Below are 25,941 nucleotides of genomic sequence, written 5' to 3'. Positions count from 1 at the left end.
AGTGTTAAGATTTAGGGGTAGGACCTAGGGTCTACTACAGTGAGTGGGCGATGCCATGTGTAGTGCAGTGCTGTGACCTGTCTGTCTATTGGTTATGCTTGCTATGAAAAAAGCTTTCAGTATTGAGAAATTCAGTGCTCAGTGGTTCCGTATTTTCTTGGCTGCAGATGTACAGTGTATGTTGCTTATAGACATCTGCATTGAAAAAATATTTTTTATAGATTTTCTACAAATTTTTTCTATTTTTCCATGCATACTTAGAGTTTGCTGATAAATTAGCATATCTAAAAAGTATGTTTTTTTAAACTTATTTTTAACATAATAAATATATAGCTCTCTGAACTGATTTATGGTTCATTTTAAACACAATAGTAAGATAGGAAAATCTATTTCCACAAATTGAGTTATTGTTTAGTATTCTGCATATAAATAATTCCCCAAAAATGGCTATTATATACTAAACTCAATGAAAAGAATGGTTTTTTTTTATTTAGCATGCTATGATTTCTTATTTTTATATTTATTGACATGTTTATTGTAATATTATGTTTCTTATTAGATATTTATTTAGTCATTTTTCTTATTTAACATTATTTTTATACATCTTGTACTTTGATTACCATAATATTCAGTACCAATGTTATTTCTAGTTTATTCTTGTGAATTTTAAAGAGCTATACATTTTGATTATATGTTTGATGGGAATAGAACTTATTATATTATATAATTAAACTAAATATCTCACTACTTCTTTTAGGGGATAATGTACCAATAGAAATTGAGCCTCAATGGTAGGGCACAGAGCTTTAAATTTTCCTCTGCTCCGAAAAGTTTGCTCCTGGACAGATCTTCTGCACTTCCCACTTAATGATTGGGCAGCTCTCTTAAATCGTTCTGCCCAATCACAGAGAGGACACATCAGGGGTATAGCTGTACAGATATCGCTGCTCCACCCTCTGTATCCCCTTCCATGAATTCATCTTTATGATTAGTACAAAGCTGAAAGAGGAAGCTGAGCTCACTGGACCCAGAAAAGAAATATGAACCCCTTTAGAGTCCTCAACTTGGAACCATCCCCTGCAATTGCCTAGTGAATCGTAGTTTCCGTAACCTCTCCAGTGCTGTAGAACACCAAAGATCCTTACATTAAATTTCGTAAATCGTACATCAATAATTTTGACATTAACTCCCTTAACTCCCCAGGTCATCAGTAATTCTGACACTTACCTGTTATCTGTCATAGAACACCAGGTACAGTGCCTTTAAAAAGTATTCATACCCTTTGAACTTTTCCAAATTTTTTTAAGTTAAACAATATATTTTATTGAGATTTTATGTGATATACGAACACTAAATAACAAGTATTTGTGAATTGTAAAGGAAAAGGAAAAATGTTTTTCTCATTTTTTAAAAAGTCTAAATCTCCAAATTGTGCCGTCCATTTGAATTCAACCCCCTGTAGTCTGATACTCTTAAATAAAATCCTGAGAGTCCAGTTCTCTCTAGAAATCACCTAATTAGTAAATTGAGTCCACCTATGTGTAAATTATTCTCAGTTTAACTACAGCTGTTCTGTGAAGGCCTCAGAGGTTTGTTTTAGAACATTGTAGGTCAAACAGCATCATGAAACGCAAGGAAGACACTGGACAGGTGTGGGATAAAGTTGTGGAGAAGATTAAAGCAGGATAGGTTATAAAAAATAGCCCAAGCACTGTTCAATCCATCATCCAAAAATGGAAGGAATATGGCACAACTGCAAACTTACCAAGACATGGCCGTCTTCCTAAACTGACATCCCAAGTAAGGTGAACACTAATTAGAGAAGCAGCAAAGAGGCCCATGGTCACTCTTTCGGAGCTACAAAGATCCACAGCTTAGGTGGGAGAATCTATCCACAGGACAACTATTAGTCGTATACTCCACAAATCTGGCCTTTGTGAAAGAGTGACAAGAAACACATTTTTGACAGCAAGCCTTATGAAGTCCTGTTTGCAGTTTTCAAAAGGTCATGTAGGCGACACAGCTAGTATGTTTAAGAAGGTGCTAAAGTCAGATGAGGACTTTATGGATTAAATGCAAAACGTTATTTCTAGAGGGAAAACTCTGCACATCACCAGAAAACACCATTCCCACCATCAAACATGGTGGTGGCAGCCTCATGCTGTGGGGTGGCTTTTCTTCAGGAGGGACAGGGAACCTGGTCAGAGTTTATGGGAAGATGGATGGAGCTATATATAGGTCAATCCTAAGGGAAAACCTGTTGGAGGCTACAAAAGACACAAGACTGGTGGTAGGTTCACCTTCCAGCAGGAGAATGACCGTAAACATATGGCCAGAGCTACAATAGATGGTTTAGATCAAAGTATATTTATGTACGTGAATGGCCCAGCCACAGTGCAGACCTAAATCCCATTGAGAATCTCTGGCAAGATTTTAAAATTGCTGTTCTCAGACGTCTCCATCCAATCTCACTGAGCTAGAGCTATTTTAGAAGAATATTAGAAGAATGGGCAAAAAACTTCAGCCTCTAGATTTGTAAAGCTGGTAGATACATACCAAAAGAGACTTGCAGGAGTGATTGCAGTAAAAAGTGGTCCTACAAAGTATTGACTTAGGGGGGCTGAAGACAAATGCACAGCACAATTTTCAGATTTATATTTTTTGAATATTTGGAAGACCCTGTATCATTTCATTTAGCTTTCACAAATACTTGCTACATTGTGTTGCTATATCACATAAAATACAAATAAGTTTGTGGGTGTAATGTTTAAAAATGTCTAAATGAATTCACGGCACTGCACATTGTCTGTGACCCTTTCATTACTCTGGATCGGCAAATTATACAGTCCTTCTACATTATTTTTTTTACCATTTTATGTTGCCAGCTTGGGCCCAATCAACATTACATCAGATATTTCCTGATGTATTCCATTTTATAGGCCTTTATGTAGTGCAGTGTACTATGTAATGTGACACAGCAAAAAAAATATAAAATATATTTAACTTCTAACTAGGGATGATCGAATACTTCAATTATTTGGCTTCGCAAATATTTTCCGGATACCTCGCCACTACTCGCGAATATTCGATGCGCAATGTAAGTCTATGGGAAACCCGAATAACAAGTATTCGGTACTATTCGGGCTTCCCATAGACTTACATTGTGCATCGAATAGTGGCGAGGTATTCGGAAAATATTTGCGAAGCCGAATATTTGAGGTATTCGATCATCCCTATCTCTAACACTATCCTAAAGGAAACTCTTTTAGTATGCTTTGGATCTTTCGGGTTCTGTGGATATGTTCAACAAATGCACTTTGTAAAAATATTGTTTGTTTTCCATGAACACAACCCTGAATAAAAAAGTGTCCAAGTCCCGAACTTGCTCACTCACTGACTAAAGGCATTGGAAATAGATCCTTATGTAAAGTGAATACAAACTCAACTACAAATGGGATTGCTCTCTGCTGAACCAACTGGGGTCTGTTGTTTTATCAGAGCCTAAGCACTTTAGGACATTTCTAAAGACAGTAAAAATTTGACTTTTCATTCTTTACCGGGAGTTGCATGTTAGGCTCCATTCAGATGTCTTTTCAGAAATTGTTTGTCTGTTCTGTTTAGGAACACACAAATGCAAAAAGCGATCCATTTAATCAGTTATGTAAATAGCAACAGAGGGGCCCCAATGGCATTTTACGGAGTCTGTCTGTCCCATTCTAAAAAGTGGAAAACACACAGTTTGAGTCAGCTCACCCTTGTATGCTCTTGCATTCCGTTGCTGCTTCAGCTCGGAGGTGCACGTTTTGTGGCGTATGGCAATAGAAAAGACAAAGTTTTTTTCTCCGTTTTTTTCACCACGGACTTGATCATGACTAAGACGACTGTGGTGGTTGTAACGCGTAGAACGTGTTCCCCTCTCTGCATAGAGTGGGTTTTTTACTGTTGACCGATGGAATGATTGTTATTTAATAAAACTCGCAATTTTAAAATAATCCTCAAGTCCATGGTGCATCGCCGGCGAAAAAACTTTGTTCGTCTATTCTAAAAAGTGAACACCAAATAGTCCTGAATGCAGAACATTTTCTTCTGTTCTAATAGATGGGAAACCCAGAAGGACTTCTCAAATCAGTGGGATCCCTCTGCTTCCTTTTGCAATGATGCTACAGATCATCTATTCCATTTATTAGTTCCTAAAACAGAATAGATGAACAGAATGTCTTTATAGCTTTGTGAAAACAGCCTTAGTATTAGTTTACATAATACACAAAATACACAAAACAATTTAGCAAGAACAAATTCCCTTGTATTCTATTTTGTGTCTATATAATTTATTATTTCCATACTTATGATTAGCTATATAGTGAATATAGATAAAATAGTAAATGAATTATGAGCCAATACATTTTTGCATTTTTTCTTGGAATTTTTATATAGTTAAATATATTGTTTTTTATTGTTTTAGTCACTTTTTAAAGCTTTTTATGACATATAGACAGGATAGACGGGATCTATGCTCAAGACTCCCCTCTATGAGCTGGAGGAGTGTTCTGCTGAAAGCAGTAGCCTTCATTTTGGTGGAATGGGCTTGTCTGTGTATTACCGTATTTTTCGGACTATAAGACGCACTGGACCATAAGATGCACCCTGGTGTTAGAGGAGGAAAATAGGAAAATAAAATTTTAAGCAAAAAATGTGGTCATGAAACACTGTTATGGGGCGATGATCTGCTGCTGACACTGTTCTGGGGGTAATGTCCCAAATTCTCTACTAAGGTACCCCATCCTGGTAATAATCCTCCTGCTTTCTATATTATCCCCATCCTTATATATTTGTCCCCATCCTGGTATAGCCCCATGCAGATAAATACTCCCATTATGATAAATATCCCAATCCTGATAAATACCCCCATCCTGATAAATACCCCCATCCTGGTATGTGCTCCCATCCTGGAATATGTCCTCATCCTTGTATATGGCTAGCATTCTGTGGCACACATAAAAACCTAAACATTTTTACTCACCTTTCCTCACTCCACACAGCATCGCTCGTCTTCCTGTCTATTCCAGCAGTAGCGCCGCTAACTTGTGTGGAGCCGTGCGCACAGCGATGGCGACATTGCTGTGCGCATTGCTCTCCACACACATCAGCGGGCAGGCAGACAGGAGGTCATCGTGATGCTGCAGGGAACGGTGACCGGTGAGTATACTTATTCATTGCCCCCCGCGCTGATGATGACACGCGGGGGGGCAGTGAAAATAGCCACACATGTTCACTTGAAGCTGTAGGAGTACGGGATGATCACGTGGGCCGGCTGTTTAGTATGCACACACCTCCCCGCCTACCTCTCAGCACCAGCTTCAGGGTTGAGAGATGATGGGCGTCGGTATACAGTGAATATGAAATGAGGCTAGTGAGGGGGACTACGTCATCACGGTAGGTGCTGCTACAGCCTGCTCCTGCCTCTGATGACCCGCTCCACCACCACTGCACACCCCTTCCCCGCAGCCATCGGACTATAAAACGCACCCCCCACTTTCCCCAAAAATTTTGGGGGAAAAAAGTGCATCTTATAGTCCGAAAAATACGGTATATAGATAATTTACTTAAGTCGGCATGGAATTCTACAGTTGAGACCAAACGTTTTGAGAATGACACAAATTTTGGCTTTCACAAAATTTGCTGCTTCAGTTTCTGTAGATCTTTTAGTGGGTTGTTACTTAGGTTATTGAAGCAGAGTTGCCAACTTGACTTTTCATTTTTTCTTGACATTTTATCAAAAAGATCAAACAGACAATATTTTTGCAGACACATTGGTAAACCATAATAAATAATTGTGATTATAAATGATATATGCCGATAATTCTGATATGAAGGTGTCAGCTGCAGTCACTATAAACTGCAATGATGATAATTACAGTCAAAATTATCTGTATAAGTTTCTTCAGATTCAAGGAAATCATAGACGCCTTAATGTTTTTTTTACAAACATGGAAAAAGGGTCCCACTTTTATCGACTGTCCTGAAATTTTTTGACATTTTGCAACTCAATACTGAAGTACAATTATAAGTATTTCAGACGTTTTTAAACTTTTATTTTGAAATGCATCAAGAGTATGCAAAGACCCAATATTTACAGTGTAAATCCTTATTTTTCAAGATATCTGTGTCACGCCTGCACAGTTAGTAGTCACCTGGCAGCTCCAAAATGGCTACCTTGAACCGGCTTGGTGCAAGCTACTCCGTTTCCTAGAACCCACGGGTTGACCTGGCCTTCACGCTTTAACCCCTGTACAGGGATCTGAACTTAAACAGAGGTCCCTGTGTAAGAGCCACAGAATCAGATGCTGGTGCAAGCTGTAAAAAAGGATAGTCTGGAAGCCACGTCAAATCCAGGAGGTCACGTCAGGAACAGAATCAACAACAAGAGGGTACTCAAATGTCAAGCAGAGGTCAATGAACAAGAAAATCAGGTCAAACTACAGTAGTTCAGGACAGAGGCACAAACCAAGATTGAATCTCTATTAACTAGAAGTGGGAGCTTTTTCTCTGGAGTTTATATAGAACCGCCCCACCCAGTGCTGACAGCAGAAAGAAATCAAGACAACAAGATTAACCCTACAGCTATCAGACTGGACAGAACCACAAGTCTCAGTAATAAAATAGGATTGTTATTTCAAGCATCATATGCAACAAAAGTATGGTGCCACCTAGCAGCCAAAGCAGGAACCAGTACAGATATTACAGTACTACTGATGGGCGAGCATCCTCGACAAGTATTGGGGTGCTCTAGTACTTGCGGAACTCGGCTGATTTTTCACGCATGCCCAGATGCTTTGTCTGTGAAACAATTACCACAACGCACAGGCTTTATTCACTGTATGATGTGTGCAGGCACCCCAGGGAGAGATATTTGCAGTCTCTGAATGGCTCTCATTGGGTTTCAAGCAATTTTTTCGGATGTTGTGCGTCAAAAGAAAAAAAAAACACCGTCCTTCCCCCAGAAATGCTCTCTGTATGGCTGGCTGTATATGTGGAAGGAGAGCTGAACTGCCCAATCATTTACTTCCATTATACTCGCTACTGGAGTTGAGCACTTTCAAGCATCTGATCGCTCAACTTGAGGACCAAGCACCAGAGAATTTTAATGATCGCTCATCTCTATACAGTACTCCTTCTCCTTACGAGGGGCCTCTTGACACTTAAGGCCCTGTCACACACAGAGATAAATCTGCGGCAGATCTGTGGTTGCAGTGAAATTGTGGACAATCAGTGCCAGATTTGTGGCTGTGTACAAATGGAACAATATGTCCATGATTTCACTGCAACCACAGATCTGCCAAAGATTTAACTCTGTGTGTGACGGGGCCTGTAGGGCCATTCTTACTAGGAAAACAACAATGGAACTTTTTGATCCATTTGTAAGCATTGATGTCATTAGCTGACACCCACAATATTTTCTCTGGCCCATAGCTTTTCCATTAAAGAAGGTCCTGCAATGATTGCCTTACTATCTTCTTACTATCTTGGAGTCAAGGATTTTCTCTACTTCGTACTTGATGCTGCCTCCAACCAAGACAGGTGGAGGCGGTAATCAACAGTGTGCACCGGCAAATAATATCTCTTTAGGAAAAAATTTTGAAAGTTATTGGGAATCTGGAATGATGTGGGAAGTTTCAAATGAAAGGCTACTGGATTGACCATCTCAATAATCTCATGAGAACCAATGAACTTGGGACCCAACTTAGCAGAGGGAACCTTGAGTTTGATATTTCTAAGAAATAACCACACCTTGTTCCCAGTAGCAAAGATTGGCCCATCAATGTGCCTCTTATAACTGCATGAGGTCTGTGCACTTTTCAGGTTTTCTCTGACTTGAGACCAGACAAGCTTCAAAAGGAACCAAAACATCATTGATACCCAAGACTACAGAATAATAGAGATGTCTTAATGGATTCCAGATATCGATTATTTATGGCAAACTCAGCTAATGGAAAATCGTCTGTGCAATCAGCCTGATGGTCAGGGACATAACGCCAAAGAAATTGCTTGAGTGTTTGTTTGGCATGTTCAATTTGACCATTGGTCTCTGGGAGATAAACTGATGAAAATGCCAGTTCAATATTAATTTTACTACAGAATGTTCTACAGAATTTTAAAAACAAGCTGAGTTCCTCTATTGGAAATAATATTTTTCGGAAACCCATGTAAACGTAAAATGTGTTTGAGAAACAACTTACTTAAGGTTTGGGAGTTTGACAACCCAGACAAGGGAACAAAAGATGCTTTTTGCAAAATCTATCTGCCACTACCCAAATTACAGTTTTTTCTTTGGGGGCGGTAGGTCAATAATGAAATCCATGGAGAGGTAGGTTCAAGAATTTTTTTGAAGTGTGTAACGACTGCTGGGCAGATTCAGGAAGTTTTTGCTCAGGCACAAATTTTGCAACCATTAACATATTCTCCACAATCTCGAACAGTAGTTGACCACCAAAATTTATGGTTATTAGTCAGATTGTATTGCTAATCTCAGGATAACCTGAAAGACAGAATCATGAAACTGCTGGAGTACTCGTAGACGAAACTGGGGAGGTACAAATACTTTTTGAGAAGATGTATTGTCTGGATAATTCTTGATTTTTTTTATTTTTTTAAATCTTCTCAATAAGATCTAGAGAGACCATGGGTACAACTATACCCTCAGCTACAATGGGGACTTGTTCTGAGTCTGTGGTTAGGCCAGAAACTTTGGCTTTGATGTTTTTTGTTCCAGTTATAAATGTCACTGGAAAATCAAACCGAGAGAAGAATGAGGCCCATCTAGCTTGCTAGGATTTAATCTTTTGGTGGACTCAATATGCATAAGATTTTTGTGGCCAGTAATAACTGTGACCTTATGTTTGGCACCTTTGTGAAAGCGGCAAAATTTCCCTTAAGCCATTTTAATTGCCAACAATTCACAATCGCCAATATGATAGTTCTTCTTAGCTGGCAAAATTTCTCACGAAAAGAAGGTACACTTGCAAAGTTGAGTGAGAGACGATGTACCCTGGGACAACACTGGTCCCAATCCAATTTGTGTGACATCAACCTCCACTATAGGCCGCTTTACACGCTGCAACATCGCTAGCAATTGCTAGCGATGTCGAGCGCGATAGCACCCGCCCCCGTCGTTGTAATGATATGTGGTGATCGCTGCCATAGCGAACATTATCACTACGGCAGCGTCACACGCACATACCTGCTCTGCGACGTCGCTGTGTTCACCGAAGAATCCCTCCCTCAAGAGGGAGGTGCGTTTGGCGTCACCGCGACGTCACAGCGACGTCACTAAGCGGCCGCCCATTCAAAGCGGAGGGGCGGAGATGAGCGGGACGAACATCCCGCCCACCTCCTTCCTTTCTCATTGCTGGCGGGACGCAGGTAAGAGAGGTTCCTCGTTCCTGTGGTGTCACACAGCAATGTGTGCTGCCGCAGAAACGAGGAACAACTTCGTTACTGCAGCAGCAACGATAATTGGGAAGAGGGGGGCATGTCACCGATTAGCAATTTTGAACGTTTTTACAACGATTCAAAATCACTAATAGGTGTCACACGCAACGACATCGCAAAAGCGGCCGGATGTGTGCCACAAAATCCGTGACCCCAACGAGATCGCTTTAGTGATCTCATAGCGTGTAAATCCACCTTAAGAAAGGATGTTCGAAGTCAGGCTGGACCAATAGAGATTCAGATTGGAAATACTCCTTCAATTGCGTGAAGGCATGGATGGCATCTGGCTTCTTGGTCTGCCCCTTTCTTGGTCAAGCTAGCAAGTGATTAGGCAGTCTTAGAAAAAAAAATGTAATACATTTACGATGGTAGTTGGCAAACCCAAGAAAATGCTGGAAGGCCTTTAGTGACCTTGTCTGTACCCACTCCGTAACAGTTTGGACCTTGGATTTCTTTGGTTTACATATAACAGCACCACCAAGTGCTGACAGCAGACAGAAATCAATAGAGCAAGATTAACCCCGTAGCTTCCAGACTGGACAGAACCACAACTACAAGAATCAAATAGGATTGTTATATCAAGCATCAGCCAAAACAACAGTGTGGTGCTAGGCCAAATCCTGACTGATGACAATTCCTTCCTGCCCAATCAATGCTCAGAGTCTACCACAATTTCTATGTTTGTGCTTGTTCACCCACTTTTTGAGCATTGACCACAGTTTCTCAATGGTATTGAGATCTGAGGAGTTTATTGGCCAAGGACCCAAAATTTCATTGTTTTGTTGCCTGAGCCACTAAGTTATCATGTTTGCCTTGTGACATGTTCCCCAACATGTTGGAAAAAGCATCATTAATGTAAAAAATGAGATATAAACATCCTCCGAGATGATCCTTCTAAAAATCGACAATTTAGAACTCAAAATATTTGGTCACGACTGTTCATGTAATTTATGGCTGGCGATAACTTCCTTCTGTGATAACTTATCTCCAAGCTGTTCTCATTATTGAAAGAAAATGTGGCTAAATAAGATTAGACCAATGAAACATTTTTCAAAAGTCAGCTAAATTTCTTTAATTTTTTTTCTAGTTGTTTTTTTTTTATTGTTAATGAGAATGGCAGGTGGTGATTAACATTTATTTTTGATAATAAGGTGCTAAGGAATAATTGTGAAGGAGTAAAGGTGTAGGATGATGTGAAAGATATAGTCTAATAGGTTATTGGCATCATTGTCTGGAAAAATGTTTGATCTGGTCAAGCTTTTGGCATTTAATAGGTCATCTGAACACTCGGAACCAGTAAGGATTAAAGATTTGACATTATCATGGCTTTTGAGGTGTTCGTTCATTTACGAATTAATAGAACAGTATACAGTATATAACTGCTTCTCTTTTAGTCAAGGTTTTTGGCACAAAAAAAATTAAATTTGGTGCTACCTAATAGCTAATGTTTATTTAGTTTTTCATTTTGTGATAACATTATTTATACTCTTTTTATTTTTCAAAAATCAAAAGGTCAAATTTCAAAAATTGAAAGTAAACCCTCTCATTTTTCACCATCATCTTGCTTTACCATTGCTATATTTATTATACCTTTTGCCTTCACGCACTAAGAGAGCTAATACAAAGACAGCTTAGCGCGTTATTAAGAAGCTGTATTATTACTGAAGCACAGCCATGGCTTGAAGTCATCTCACTAATTGCTAATGAACCACCAGGAAGGTTTCTCTGCATGCATTATGGCTGCATGCACTGGGGATTAGCTACAAAGAGATTGACTAATAGTGAGGTGACCTAGACTTCAGTATCAATTTTTTTATTTATTTTTTATTTATTTTTTTTGTTTTTTAACTTTGGCGTTCGTTTCCATTCTGCAACAAATCATTGTGATTCTTTACCTTAAGCGTTATGTTATTTTGTTTTACGTTCTAGGTGAAGAAAGTGCAAGGTTGTTGCAGATCATCAAAAACAGGGCTATTCTCCTTCAGTATACATTACTGTAAAAGTATGTTGGTTTTTGAAAAGTTTACAATCATTGAGACATTTCAGCTTTTGTTAAATTGCGCACCCGGCAGCCCACTTTTTCCACCATGACTGCTTGATCATGAGTATGTGCTGTGATGCTTGACCCAAACATTTTGATCAAATTGCTTGGAAGATGCAGACAGATTGGTGGAGTCTAATTTGGTTACATCTTCATAGTCATATCGGGTCAGTGCATGTATTATTTTTTTACCATAATGTTTTTCATAATAAACTTTAAAAGATGTAAAATTATTTGTATTGTGCATCTTACACATTTAACATAGCATGGAAAGTACAATCTCCTTCACAATTTGTAGACCAAAAAAAGGTGATTAAACAGTGTTAATGACAGGATCATCTCAGCTTACCGAGTAAATTCTACATTTAGATAGACCTAAGTACTTTAGATACTGATTAAACGATTTCATTTTTATCTAGTGCTCTACGCTCTACGATGAGGACTTACGTTTGGCGTTTCCATCTAAATTCCCAAAATGCAGGATTCAAATTGAACTCGTTTTGACAGAGCCAATTAGTATAAAGTGCATGTGGATTAATTTGTACTCCATTTGACATCTACTCCAGCAGTGTCCATCTTTTGGCATGATAGACTATAGGTTTATTTCCACCAAAAGAGAGAGACATTGCCGGAATGGAGGCGGAATCCAAAGTAGCTCCATCTTCTCCATAATACACAATGGCTTCTTCAGGGCAGTTTTTGGGCACAGTGCTTAATATAGATCACTCAAAAAAGTGAGCCACCCTTACAGTACTATTTCTTTAGACTGTAATGACTTAAAAGAGGTGATCAGTAGAAGGTCCATATCTGCAGAAGAGTTATTTGCCTGGGTACTGTATGGTGTCATCAGAAATCCTTATGGCTGCTTACTACTGAAAGATAGACCAGAGCATTCAACACTATTACATGTGTTCTCCCATATAATTACACTTTTAGAGGAGAATACCTTTGTTACATTGCACCTTTACTCTATGCCCCGATAGACTTTTTATGGATGATGTATTAATATTCATTATAACTTGGAGCTGATACTTGTGCGCAGTATTCACAAATTGAATAGAAGGCTCCAATTGCAGCCTATACTCCTCAGATGCTTCAGCTAACCAAGCATCTACGGCTGGGAAGGCATCCTATGTTGACCTGCAGAGGTCTTCAATTATTTTTTCTTTTTACCTTCTGCAGGTTTTAGTTTAAAACTGTCCTTTCACAAAAATGTGTAAAGCAATCCATCGAAAAACGCTATACTGTTTGTCTACTGTTGTTAATACAGACAGGCATGTGTTCAAAAAAGTTAAACTACAGCCATACCTTTATTCCTGCAATCTCCCTGATCACAGAGCATTGTTCCTAACTTTAGTAACCCCTTCACGGCCTTGGACATATTGGTACATCCAAGGTCACGTCCCTGCCTTTGATGCAGGCTCACATGCTGAGCTCGCATCTTTCCTTGCACATGTCGGCAGATCTGAAGCACTGCTCTGTATAACACAAGTGATTGGATGATCGCAGCTAAAAGTCTACTAAGTAGACCAGTAAATACAATTAAAAGTGAGAAAAAAAAGTTTTATAACAATATGAAAAAAAAAAGTTCAAATCACCCCCATTTTGCCCCATTGAAGATAATAAAATAATACAAATATATATCCATATTTGGTATCGCTTCTTTCAGAAGTGTCTGATCTATCAAAATATTAAATAAATTAATCTGATCGGCAAACAGCGTTATGAAAAAATAATCAAAAAGCCAGAATTATGTTTTTTTTGGCTGCTGCAACATTATAATAAATTGCAATAAGAGGCAATTAAAACATTGCATATTTCCAAAGCAGGAGAATTTGGAGCTCATGTCACGAGCCTCTTCAGTTTGCCTACCTTTGTACTGATGGGGGGCAAACAAGGAAAACACACTCTGCAAATGGAGTATCTTGTTTGGTTTCTTAGGCCCTGTCACACACACAGATAAATCTGTGGTAGATCTGTGGTAGATCTGTGGTAGATCTGTGGTAGATCTGTGGTAGATCTGTGGTAGATCTGTGGTAGATCTGTGGTAGATCTGTGGTAGATCTGTGGTTGCAGTGAAATTGTGGACAATCAGTGCCAGGTTTGTGGCTGTGTACAAATGGAACAATATGTCCATGATTTCACTGCAACCACAGATCTGCCAAAGATTTATCTCTGTGTGTGAAGGGGCCTTTACCCTCTTATATGTGTCAAAACCCTTTAAAAGATCAATATTGACTTTTAGGATAGCTACTTCCAAAAGGTAGCATTAGTGTTCAAGTTGTTATTTGCACATATAGTATAAATTATCAAAGGAGCATTGCATGATTTATAAATAGTGATGGGCGGACCCGAACTGTAAAAGTCTGGATTCATGCTGTTTCAAACGTACCTGAGTGCCGTACCCGGGCCCGGCATTCCAGCTAATGATCCAAATTTGACAACTCGGGAAATAAAAAAAAGGAAAATTAAAGAAAATAAGAATGAAGGAAGCGCTTCAATTGTTACCAAGTCTCCGGCGTGGCTTTAACTACTTTCGGGCCTCTCTTTCACTTTCGGGACCACTTATTAACATCATTGAAAAGTCACTGCATTACCCACCCACCAGCGTCTGTGATTAGTTGCAGTCAGATGCGCCCCCAGCCTGTATGACAGCGTTTGACTGTAACCAATCACAAGCGCTGTCTGTGGGTCTATATTGTACTATAAAAATAAATACTAAAATTGGCATCGGGTCCCCCCATATTATGATACCCAGCACAGATAAACCATACGGCTACAGGCCGCAGCCCCCAGCTGTGTGCTTAGCTTGGCTGTGTATCAAAATAAATCAAAATGTTTTTAATTATTTAAATAAATAATTTATTTAAAAAAGCATATGGTCACCCCCAATTTTGATACCCAGCCAAGATAAAGACAGACGGCTGGGGGATGGTATTCTCAGGCTGGGGAGACCCATGTTTATTGAGCCCCAGCAGCCTAAAAATAGCAGCCTGCAGCTGACCAGAATTGTCGCATCTATTAGATGTGACAATCCCAGCACTTTATTTTTACTGTACGATATACTGTAGATTCACTGTATTGACCTGACTACCTTGTCCACTAATTATAATAAATTCACTGGCTAATAACTTTTACATTAAAATTTTGCACGACCAATTCACATCAATTCAGAAGCCTATCTGAGTTCAATATACTCAAAGTATCGGGCTCAAATACTGGATTTTTTAAATTATTTTTTGGACCCTATTGAAGTAATCAACTTCATATTATTGTGGGCTCTTATCTTAATCATATATTCCACATAATTTTAAAGTAACCAGTGCCTGCTCCCCTTTTCTCCATTAAGCCTCTCAGAAAAGGGGTATACAGTGTTTATGATATTACTCACTGATGTACAATGGCACTCATTTTTTGAATCCTCTAACACTCTCCACTGTCACCTCTACTGCAAGTATATTATGTGATCTACACTATTAACACTCAGGCATGGAGGGCAGTCTCTCACCCTGCCTTTTTAAATCTCCTACCTAGATAGATAGAATCTCCTCCACCTCAAGAGCCCACAATAATATGAAGTTGGTTACTTCAATAGGGTCCAAAAAAATAATTTTAAAAATCCAGTATTTGAGCCCGATACTTTAAGTATATTGGACTCAGGCATCAGAATTGAAGTGAATTGGTAGTGCAAAATTTCAATGTGAATATTAAAGGTTACATTTTATTAGTTGTTCACATTAGCCAGTGAATTTACGATATACTGTAGACCCACAGACCGTGTCTGTGATTGGAAGCATCAGACATGCTGTCACTCAGGGTGGGGGTGAATCTGACGGCAACCAATCACAAATACCGGTGGGATAGGAAAGCAGTGCATATGTAGTAAAGAAGTGAGTGGCCCCGGAAGTGAATGAGTGGCCTGGAAGCAATTACAGCCACGTCGGAGCCACAGTAAGTACAGCTTGCTTGCTCTTATCGCCCCATCCCTTTTGTCACTATTTTCAATCCCTGGATTCTGGTCCCCATAGACTTTTATGGAGACCAGCATCCGTCTCCGTACCGGATTTATTTTCAATCTGTATAGGTCCATCGGTCCCAGTTATCTGCGAGTCCAACCATCACTACGTATAAGTCTCCTTACCCCATCTTGACACACTCTACAAAAACAAAACTTTACCCCTTATAGATTATCTCATAATATGGCTTATACAGAGGAGGTCTAGTAAGTAAGGGGAAGCAGAAATTCAAAACTAGATTGCCTATGCGTCTCCTATTGCTGGTCTACTGCGTGTGAATCAGCACATGTTGGTGTTTGCCTCTGTTCGAAGGGAGGAGTCAGTTTTCCCATTTTTGGGGACATGGCAAGTTCTCTTTTATAAAGAATGACTTCCGATGAAGAAAACTAATATCCTTCACTACAAAGTATTTTACTCCCAGAGTCGATATTTACTTTTTGTTGTTGATTTTTATGAATGTATAATTTGTGGTTTGCATATGGCAACTGTTGAAATAGTTTACCGTAGCGGCAGAAGATCACATTAGTCAACCAGTTAGTCATGTTCTAGAGCATTTCAAGGCATCTGTAGTCAATGACCCAACAGCTTTATTTGTTTATATTATAGATATCATTCTGATATTTGATATTGTAGTTTTTGAACATTTACATTACATTCATTAACTTATCTTAATTCCATTTTATTGCTCATAATATTCTTTCAGATTTTATTTTATTGATGTATGTATTGTGTTTTAGACAAAATTATTCAGTTGTTCTGTGGCTATGTATACCTGCTCAAAAACCTTTTAATGTAGATATGTGATACAAGAGCATACACATAATGTTTCTGAATTTGATTAGGACATATAGTACTATGTCTCTCAGTAAATATAATTTTGTAACAATAATTAGACTATATAAGTACAAAAAAATTATGATGTAATTAAATACAGTACAATACACTGGAAATGATCAAAAATGCAAAGTAAAAAAAATAAATAAATTAAAAAAAAAAAGCTAAACCAAACAGAGAAAATGTATAATATAGTATGTTTGCTTAGTCAAAAGAATATAGCTATTTGTATTTTTATGATATTGAAATAAGAAAAAGTAGTTCAATTACATGATTAGAAGTCGGCTTGACATCTTACTAAGTGTTTCATTTTATGTCATGTTTTTTATATAATTTTACATTTTCTTTCTCATGGCAAACAAAAAAACTGTGATAAAATTGAGAATAGTGCTTTTCACCTGTTAATTTGTAAGTATTTAAAAAAATAAATAAATAAAAAATTATAAACTATATTCTAAAATAGGACCTGCCCAGATTTTTGATTACTGTAACAGTAAATTAAGCTAATAGAGAAATTTTCATGATAAAGGGAACCATTCATCAGGATTTTCGTAAATAACTTAAAGCCAGTTCTATACTGGCACTATCAGGCTGATTCTATACATTCCTCGGATGTTTAGGTTTTGAAACCTAAGAAAGTAAAGTTTATAAAATCGGCAGCTGCTTGAGTGACAGCAGCTGAGGATCAGATAATATCTGGGGGGTATTCAGAGTTATCCACTCCCCTGTTAGAATTAGCATTAGTATTATACAAACGATTCACTTTTTCCCTTGCAGGACCTGTGTGAGGTCATACCTATGTGACCAGAAAGGGCGGGGCCTCAGCCAACAATGCTCACACCACAAAGCACATTTTTCTGTAGCAGTTTCCACTTGAAAGACTCATAGTTGTTTTATACAACTGGTGAAATTAGGGCAGGCAGAATAAGCTCTCCCTATCCATTCCCCCTTCCATGGAGGTCAAAATTACAAACTGGAAACCACAAATTTGCATACATGACACATATAAAATGATGGAGAGAAGCGGATGATTAAATAGGACCTGTCACTTGCTTAAAATAATTGAGTTAAGTAACTTGTAAAAATCCCTGTGGTTCTCTGATTCTGCCATTTCCTTTCCTTGTTGTATTGCGTAAGTCCATTTCAGAGATATTAACAGTTATTGCTTTTGAAGCACAATATGTGAAATCTCTGCATGTATTGCAACTGGAAATTTCTTCAGAGTCTTTTCTGGTGACGTTCACTTTCACCTATCCCTCATAGCTCAGCATCTGATCTAGCCGTCTCTGTGATTTGCAGCGTCTAGGAAGGACAGATGAAAGCACACCCCCCCAGAGAAGATTCTGAATAAAATGCCCAGTTACACTACATGCAGAGATTTAACATGCTGCGCTCTAGATGTCACAATGTAATTTTAGGATAGCAAGGGATTTCCATATTGTCCCTTACGCTAGGGGACCCTAGGCTATCCCTGTCCTCAGGGTTACCCTTACTGGTGGAGTTGCCTGAATCTCATGCCTTGCTATACTCCTGATCAGAGCAAATCTCTCCCCCCCCAAAGAAGAAAGGGACAGGAGTGTGATGGAAATACAGATTATGACCGACAAGGAAAACAGAGACTCAAACACACTGCAAACTCTCAGGAACACACAGTAGGATGCTAAAGAGAAAAGGAAGAGAAGCAGGGCAGCAACAAAGGGACCACAAGGGTTAATACCACAACTGCTCACAACAATAGTGCACAACAACCTCTAGTAAGTCTGGCTCAATCCACCTCAACAGACCAGTATAGACAAGCTATAGCTGGCACTAATGGAAGTGTCCAGGCAGCAAATATAGGAGAGTAGTGAATGTGACTGGTTCTCCAGTAGCATGTAGAAAGAAATCCTGGCACCCACATGAATTATTTCTTGCTTGATCCTTTATTCACAGTTTCCGAATGTTTCAGTCTGCTGTTGAAAGCTTTGGATGTACTGAAACGTTTAGAAATTATGACTAAAGGGTCAAGCAAAAAAAAAAATGTATGTAAGTGCTGGGATTTCTTTCTACATGCTATGGGAGAGCCAATCACCTTCACTCCCCTCCTATATATGCTGAGTGGACACTTCCTTTAGTGCCAGCTATAGCTTATCTATACTGGTCTGTTGAGTTATTTTTTCTTTATTCTGATTTATTTGTTCCATTTGAACCACAATAAGTGGGGTAGGGTGCTGATCATTCTTTGGATTCCCATAACATATGACTAAAGGAGACTAAGAAGCAGACTAGCAGAGATTAACTCTTGATAGCCTGCCTATGAGTTACAAGTCTGTGGGTTGACGCCTGAGTCTCCCTGCACTGACATCAGAGAAGTTAGAAATTAGAGTACAGGAATCTGGAGTTTCCACAGATCCTGATACTGATATGACAGTCAGCAATGCTTGCAAAAACCACCTAGTGACACAAGAAGAAACAAATGGGAGTATCTCTGCAATGGAGCAACACATTGCAAAATGGAAAAAAGGGGCAGAATCAGGGGAACACAGGGATTTTTACAAGGTATTTAATGCAAAGTTTTTGAGCAAGTGTCAGGTCTTTAAACTGAACCCATAGTTTTTTATGTAGTCATTTTTACTTCTGGTGCTATTAGTTTTGCCATCAAAAATCTTCTTGATGGAGAGAGAGAAGGTCTGCATGCAGAGTGTTTCTGTCCGGTTATCATTGACATGTGGCAATCAAGTTTGTGCCCGGCATAGACATAATAGAAATAGGATGCAATGGTTTGTTATGTACAAATTATTCTCTTTAATTATCATTAAATTACAAATTATTCTCTTTAATTATCATTAAATTATCCCATTTACCATTTTAGGCAATTAGATAGTTAATTAATACAAACATAAAAACTAAACAAATTTCCAATGATAAATTATTTCATCGATAAAATTGTAGTAAAATTCTAAATTTCAATCTCAGAAGTTAAAAAAAAAACAACCAATCTAATATGAAAATGCAGATGTCTAGTATAAATATAATCTATGGATGTATATCTGTGGTATTCTATGGAGACAAATCAGATATAGTAATTCTCTCCTTTATTATCCATTCTTTTATCACTCAGCTGACCTTTTCTGAAGCCATACGAAACAAAGCCAGATTATCCATTACGGGGAGCGTAGGAGAAAATGGCCGCGTCTTGACTCCCGACTGCCCGAAGGCCGTACACACTGGGACTGCAATTAGACAAAGTTCAGGACTGGCTGTAATTGCATCGGACCTACCATAAAAACCAAATAATTTATTGAGTGCCTTAATTATACACTGTTGGTTGAGTGAAATACAGCACAGACTGTGAGCCACATCATGGAAAAATCACTGAAGACCTAGAAATATTGCTGAGACCGGGAAGTACGTCCAAAAGCGCCAAACATCATCAGCAACAATGTGTGCATGAGCTCTGCTCGGAAACCCAAACTCAGATTTTATATCAGGAAAATGCATAATTTAGTTTTATTGGTGGGGGGAGGGGTGGGAAAGAGTATATTAGCAGCAACAAATTTATCTTGAAGGGACTATTAAAACAGACTTGTCATTTAGCTTATTAAACTGTGAAGTGTGGGATCAGAATGGACAATACTTCTGTTCTAACAAAGAAGGAAAAATAGCTATAGAATTCAATGAAATTACTAACCAAGTATATTGAGAAAACAAAAACAAAACTCCATGCATATAAAGGATGAAGCTCCAGTTGTCGAAAAATAGATCTCTTTTAAGAATAACTGTGATAAAACAAAAGAAATAATAATCATGTAAATCCTGTGAAAAATAAAAAAATATTTAATTTTTTTTCTTTGAAATAAAGAAAAAAAACGATGACATGCTTGCTTTTTAACTGATGTAAATTGAATAGAGTACAAAACAATTCTTTTTTTTTTATTCATCTTAGGGAACTGTTCATTGCAATAATTAAAAAAAAAACGTCATCAATGTATTGAAACAATTTTTTATTTTTTTTATTTTTAAATTGTGGGTCAATTTCTTCAATTTTCATTCTCCCACACAGAAGTGTACACACACACACATGTAATTCATTTTGTCTGAACCACCAGAAAATATAATTATCCAGTTAGATGTGTAGATTCTCATCAGACTACGGGTCACTCCTGTTCCAGACATTATTTATAATCTTGTTCTGTGTAAAAAAAAATAAAATAAAAATAATGTGGTTTTTTTTGTACCCACTGAAAATAAAATGAAAATGCGTTCTTTCTAAGATGTTGCCATCTGGAGTTATTAATTCAAATTCAAAAATTTTGGAAATACTGAAATGACAAATGTAAAGTAATATGAGAGCAAACCAACAGTGTTGATAAAGGATAGGGGTTTTTTTGTTTTGTTTTTTTTTATATAAATCAGGGTGTTTTTATAGTCACTGTGACATGCTTGATACGCTCATGCCATCTTTTTGGTAACTTGTGTTGTATATATAGTTTTTTTTTATTCTTTACATTGTGAAACATCTCTTGAATTTAACAGGTAAAAAAAGAAATTGCTGTAAATTATTCTAATGTTAATATGATCTGGATGCCCTGATTTTTTTTTTTTATAGATATATATAAATTAGGAAAATGTTACACCTTTGTTGTAATATTTACCACTGTTTTGTTTATCTGGCAATTAACAAAAAGTTCCATGAAATAAGATATCATAATAATAATTATTTTATGTTCTGACTTTTAATCTGTCAGCAGATTTTTTGTATTTAATCTGAGAGCAGAATAACGTGATGACAGAGAGCCTGATTCCAGAGATGAGTCACTTATTAAGCTGTGTGCTGTAGTTTCAAAACAGTCAGTGGTTTATCAGCAGGAGATTATCACTAGAGGACTAGTTCTCACATGTACAGCAGTCAGGCTAATCTGTGTAAACTTGCCTCCATCACTGATTGGCAGGTTGCAGACATTGCACAGTGTACACAGGAAGCTGACAATCAGTGGTGTGGGTGGGATTATTCACAGCCCAGAAGTTTTAGCTCTGCTACATCTGGAACAAAACAGGAATTCTATCAAAACGTCACCAAGCAGCTGTGTAAGTGACACAAAGCTGAAGTTAGGGTTTCTGTGTCTACATTATGACACTATCAGATTCCATAGCAAAAACCTGCTGACAAATTCCCTTTAAAGCGGTTTTCAGAAATTGTACTGTTGATGACATATGTTTATGCTATAAATATATGATTGGCGGTGGTCTGAGTTTCAATGTCTGCCTTGATTGGCTGAATGAAGGGACAAGGCCCTCCAATAACTACCCTGACCCTTCAGTGTTTACCCGGAACAGTGCCCGGCACATGATTGCAGCTGTTTTGGTGTGATCTTCAGTACCGGGCACAGTCATTTCCAAATATATGTCACTCTACCTGCACGTTGTCGCCCACAAACCCTAGCCTTGAAAAAACACTTCGGAAAAAAATGATACATTGGGATAATTGTTGAATTTCCTACACTGTCTTGTTTGTCCCTGTATTGAGATAACACTTTTTTCTTTTGAGTACTCTTTTTTTCCAAAACGTTTTTTATTGATTTTTCAAATTTGTAAAAACATGACAAGTATCATTGCAAAAGAAGAACATTCGTCTGACAAAATGTGACATAGAGGTGGGTGATACCCCAATTTGGAGTTCCATGTTGCTGTTCGATTTAAGATAGTATACAGTAACATTAAACCAAAACATAGGTAATGAAATATAATATAACATATGCAATACAATTCGTTAAATCTCTGTGTCGTCCCTGAATGATTTCAATTTTGCTAGCGTGTCTTGGTATTCCCAACCGTCTCGTCTCCCCCTCCCGCCAGAGCCCCCTCCTAGGTGATTCTCAGTTTACCCAGGCTGTCCTGGATATCGCTCAGGATATACCACTCCGAGTGAACAAAAGGTGCCATCAGGTTAATTATTTCTCCCTGTGTGAATTGGCTTTCAATAAAATGTCTCCATCTCACAAAAAACTTGGCTGTCAACCCATCTTTATCCCTCTCCGCTTCTAGTTTTTCCCACTTCAGAAGGTTGTGTAGTTCGCCCACAACCTCCTTTATGGATGGGCCCTCCCTTTGAATCCAGTGTTTTAAGATGCAACGCTTAGCTATCAAGGCTATGTCATGCATTATTGCGTATTTCCTCTTTTCCTGCGTGCTCGGTCCTCCTCCTACTCCTCCCTCAAAGGAGTGGAAAATCCACACCATTAAGTCTAGTTTGCTGAAAATTCCCCATGTTGACTGGGCAAATAGTCTGACTTGGTTCCAGAACCTAGCGATTGTCTCACATTCCCATAGCCCATGCAGCATATCCGTTTTTTCTTTTTGACACTTAGGACACCACCTATCCCTACCTGGTATGTTGAAACCTATAATGGCCCTATGTAGAATTCTGAATTGAGTGTCTCTCCATCTCTCATTGGTAATATGTTTCCGCACTTGTACCCATCCTCTCAGTATATCATCCACCACTTCTTCCCTTCCCAATTGTTTCCCCCACGCTTTTAAAGTCCGACTATCCTCCCGAGAGATAAGCACCCCCCTTAGCGATCGATAAATTTTAGAGACATTTATACTTGTTACATCACATTCCAGTAACTCATCAATCGAACTTCTGTTCAGCTCTCTTCCAACCACACCCAGGTCTCCTATTATTCCATGTTTCAATTGTTCATACTGGATGACATGTGAGCTATTAAGGTTGTACTTATCCAGCACTTCCCGACCTGTCATCCACCTCCTGTCCTCCACATTCATAACATCTATCATTCTCCTGACTCCCCTCTCTTTCCATCTAGTAAATAGCTTGTTTTCTCGTCCCAGGGGAAAATTTGGGAATGCCCAGGGGTTCAAGTACTTGGACACTTTCCATGAGAGCCCCAGTTTTTTCCTTACCGACTTCCATGTTAGCATGGTGTCTCGGAATATAATTGAGTTCCTTATGTGCCCTTCAACCCTGGATAGTGGGGAGTGCAGAATGGACGTCAGATCCCACGGTGACGCATATTTAGTTTCCATCGCATGATCTGAGTGCCTACTCGTTCCTCTCACCCAATCAATTACATGCCTCATGATACATACAAGATTATACCCTTGGACATCTGGAAAGTTTAGACCTCCCTCCTCTGCTGACTTCATCAGCGTACGCAGCTTTATTCTGGGTTTCCTTCCCCTCCACAGAAATTCTGTATACGCGGAGTTGAGCTTATTCACATCCTTTAGTTTTAGCAATAGCGGGATTGTCTGGAAGGGATACAGCAGCCTAGGAAAGCTCATCATTTTTATCAGGTGACATCTTGCCAGTAATGGAAGTGGCAGACCTTTCCATCCCTTTAATTGAACTATAATTTTCCTGATTAGCGGTCCATAATTCAAGTTATAGATTGTTTCCACCGATCTTCCTATATGCACTCCCAGGTATTTAATTGAAGATTGTGCTATAGGAATTCCACATAGACAGCCATCCCTTATTTGTCCCCCCATTGTCCCATGATGCCCCTTTAGGAACATGATCTCGCATTTTTTTTTGTTCAGTTTGAAACCGGAGAATGAGCCAAATTTTTCAATCAAGGCAAGAGTCTGTGGCAAATCCGCACCGGGGTCCCCCATATAAAGTATGATGTCATCAGCAAAAAGCGCTGTCTTTACTTCTGAACCCCTTATCTTGATTCCTTTAAAGCTATTTTGTCCCTGTAGTATTCTTGACAACGGCTCGATTGCCAGGTTGAATAAAAGAGGAGATAATGGGCAGCCCTGTCTTGTTCCCTTCATCAAAGGGAACACGTCTGATAGAAAGCCCGGAGTGTGAACCCTAGCTCCCGAGTTGGCATAAAGGTTTCTAATGTAAAGTCTCATCTTGCCTACAATCCCTATGGCCTCCATTACCCTGTCTAACCACCCCCAATTTACATTATCAAACGCTTTTTCTGCGTCAAGTGTAACTAGGGCAGGTCTAGCCCCTCCCTCAGTGAGACCCAGTCTAACCGCGTCTACCACTAGAATTGTCTTTCGGATATTGGTAACGGCATTTCTCCCCTTAATAAACCCCACCTGGTGATTCGTAATGATCCTAGGTAAGATCTCGGCCAGTCTATTAGCCATGATCTTGGACATAATTTTTAAATCCTGATTTATGAGCGATATAGGTCTATAACTAGAGGGATCATCCAGGTCCTTGGTTCCCTTGGGGAGTAATTTAATATATGCTATGTTGGAATTTTTGGGTATTTCCGCCCCTCCCAGGAAAGCATTAAAGACTGAGGTTAGATCCGGCGAGATCAGATCCTTCAGAGCCTTATAGAATTCACTATTGAAACCGTCAGGTCCCGGTGCCTTGTTGGTGTTAAGCTCCCCAATTGTTCTCGTCACCTCCTCTACTGTGATATCTGCGTTTAAGGCACTCAAATCTTCCTCCGTCAAGCTAGGCATTTGGGCTTGTCTTAGCCACTCTGCCTCATCAGTCATGTCGTTATTCCCTGACCCATATAGTTTTCTATAGTAATCTCCCAACAGTTTATTAATGTCCTTAGGATCCGTAGTCACCTCTCCCCCCTTTGTTTTCAGTTTAGAGATCACTGTCATCTTTCTGCTGCCCCTTGCCAGATTGGCCAACATCCTTCCCGCCTTGTTGCCAAACCTATGTAAGTCAACCTCCTTGTGCGACCAGAATAGTTGTTCCTTTTTTTTGGCCCATTCGTCAAATCCCTCTTTTGCCTCCAGCCATCTGCCTTTTGTCATGGGAGATCTATTTGTCACATAATTTGTATATGCTACCCGTACTGCTTCACTATGGAAATTATAATTCTCATTGGTTTTCCGTTTGATCATGGCTGCGTACCCCACCAGACGGCCCCTTAGGACCGCTTTTGCCGTTTCCCAAAATATCACTGGGGACTCTCTATGTTCCTTATTGTCCTCTGCGAATTCTCCCCACCACTCCTGTAGCACCTTGTGGAAATTATCTTGCCTGAGAAGGAACGATGGGAATCTCCATATGATATCTGTACCTCTCCTGAATTTCTCTCTAATGCCCAATCTCACCGGACTATGATCAGAGATCACCATATTCTCTATCACACAATCTTGCGTTCCACTCAGTAAGTCTTGCGAGATCCAGAACTGATCAATACGTGACCAGCTATCATGAGGGTGAGAGAAGTGTGTATACTCTCTGTCATGTGGGTGAGTTAGTCTCCAGATGTCTTTCAGTCCTACGTCTTCTAATGTTACATCCCTATTGTCTAAACTCCTGCCCACATTAGCTGTCCCCTCCTCGCCCCTCCTCCTATCTTCAGCTGAGTCTGGGACAGTGTTAAAATCGCCTCCCACTATAATGTTAGCCTCCCCATCTGCTAATATGGTGGCCTTTATGTCATCATGGAATGTGATTTGTTGTGAATTTGGGCCATAGACATTATAAATACTGAGTTTACCCGCTGGACTAACGATTGTTAAGTGCTGCCACCTTCCATGGTCGTCTGCCTCATGTGCCACTACCTCATGACTGAATTGTTTATTTATTAGAATCATAGTGCCCGCTTTTCTACCTTG

The 25,941-nt window shown here is 39.0% G+C and overlaps 1 protein-coding gene across 7 annotated transcripts in view; it reads left to right on the top strand.

Annotated features, from left to right (window-relative positions):
• Positions 1-20,205, top strand: part of GRIA4 (glutamate ionotropic receptor AMPA type subunit 4) — a 552,658-nt gene extending 532,453 nt beyond the window's left edge. For 3 of the 7 annotated variants that reach the window (XM_075337446.1, XM_075337445.1, XM_075337452.1), the window contains one exon: positions 19,481-20,205. In XM_075337446.1, the coding sequence (XP_075193561.1) occupies positions 19,481-19,645 (165 nt within the window). In that variant the 3' untranslated portion in view covers positions 19,646-20,205. Of the gene's footprint in view, positions 40-11,418; positions 11,492-19,480 lie in introns of all 7 variants that reach the window. The other 4 variants (XM_075337449.1, XM_075337447.1, XM_075337450.1 and 1 more) reach the window with 3 other exon arrangements.
• The last annotated feature ends 5,736 nt before the right edge of the window (positions 20,206-25,941 follow it).

This window comes from Anomaloglossus baeobatrachus, chromosome 2 (genome assembly GCF_048569485.1).
Source record: "Anomaloglossus baeobatrachus isolate aAnoBae1 chromosome 2, aAnoBae1.hap1, whole genome shotgun sequence".
Taxonomy (NCBI): domain Eukaryota; kingdom Metazoa; phylum Chordata; class Amphibia; order Anura; family Aromobatidae; genus Anomaloglossus; species Anomaloglossus baeobatrachus.
This window is presented reverse-complemented; position numbering and strand designations above follow the sequence as displayed.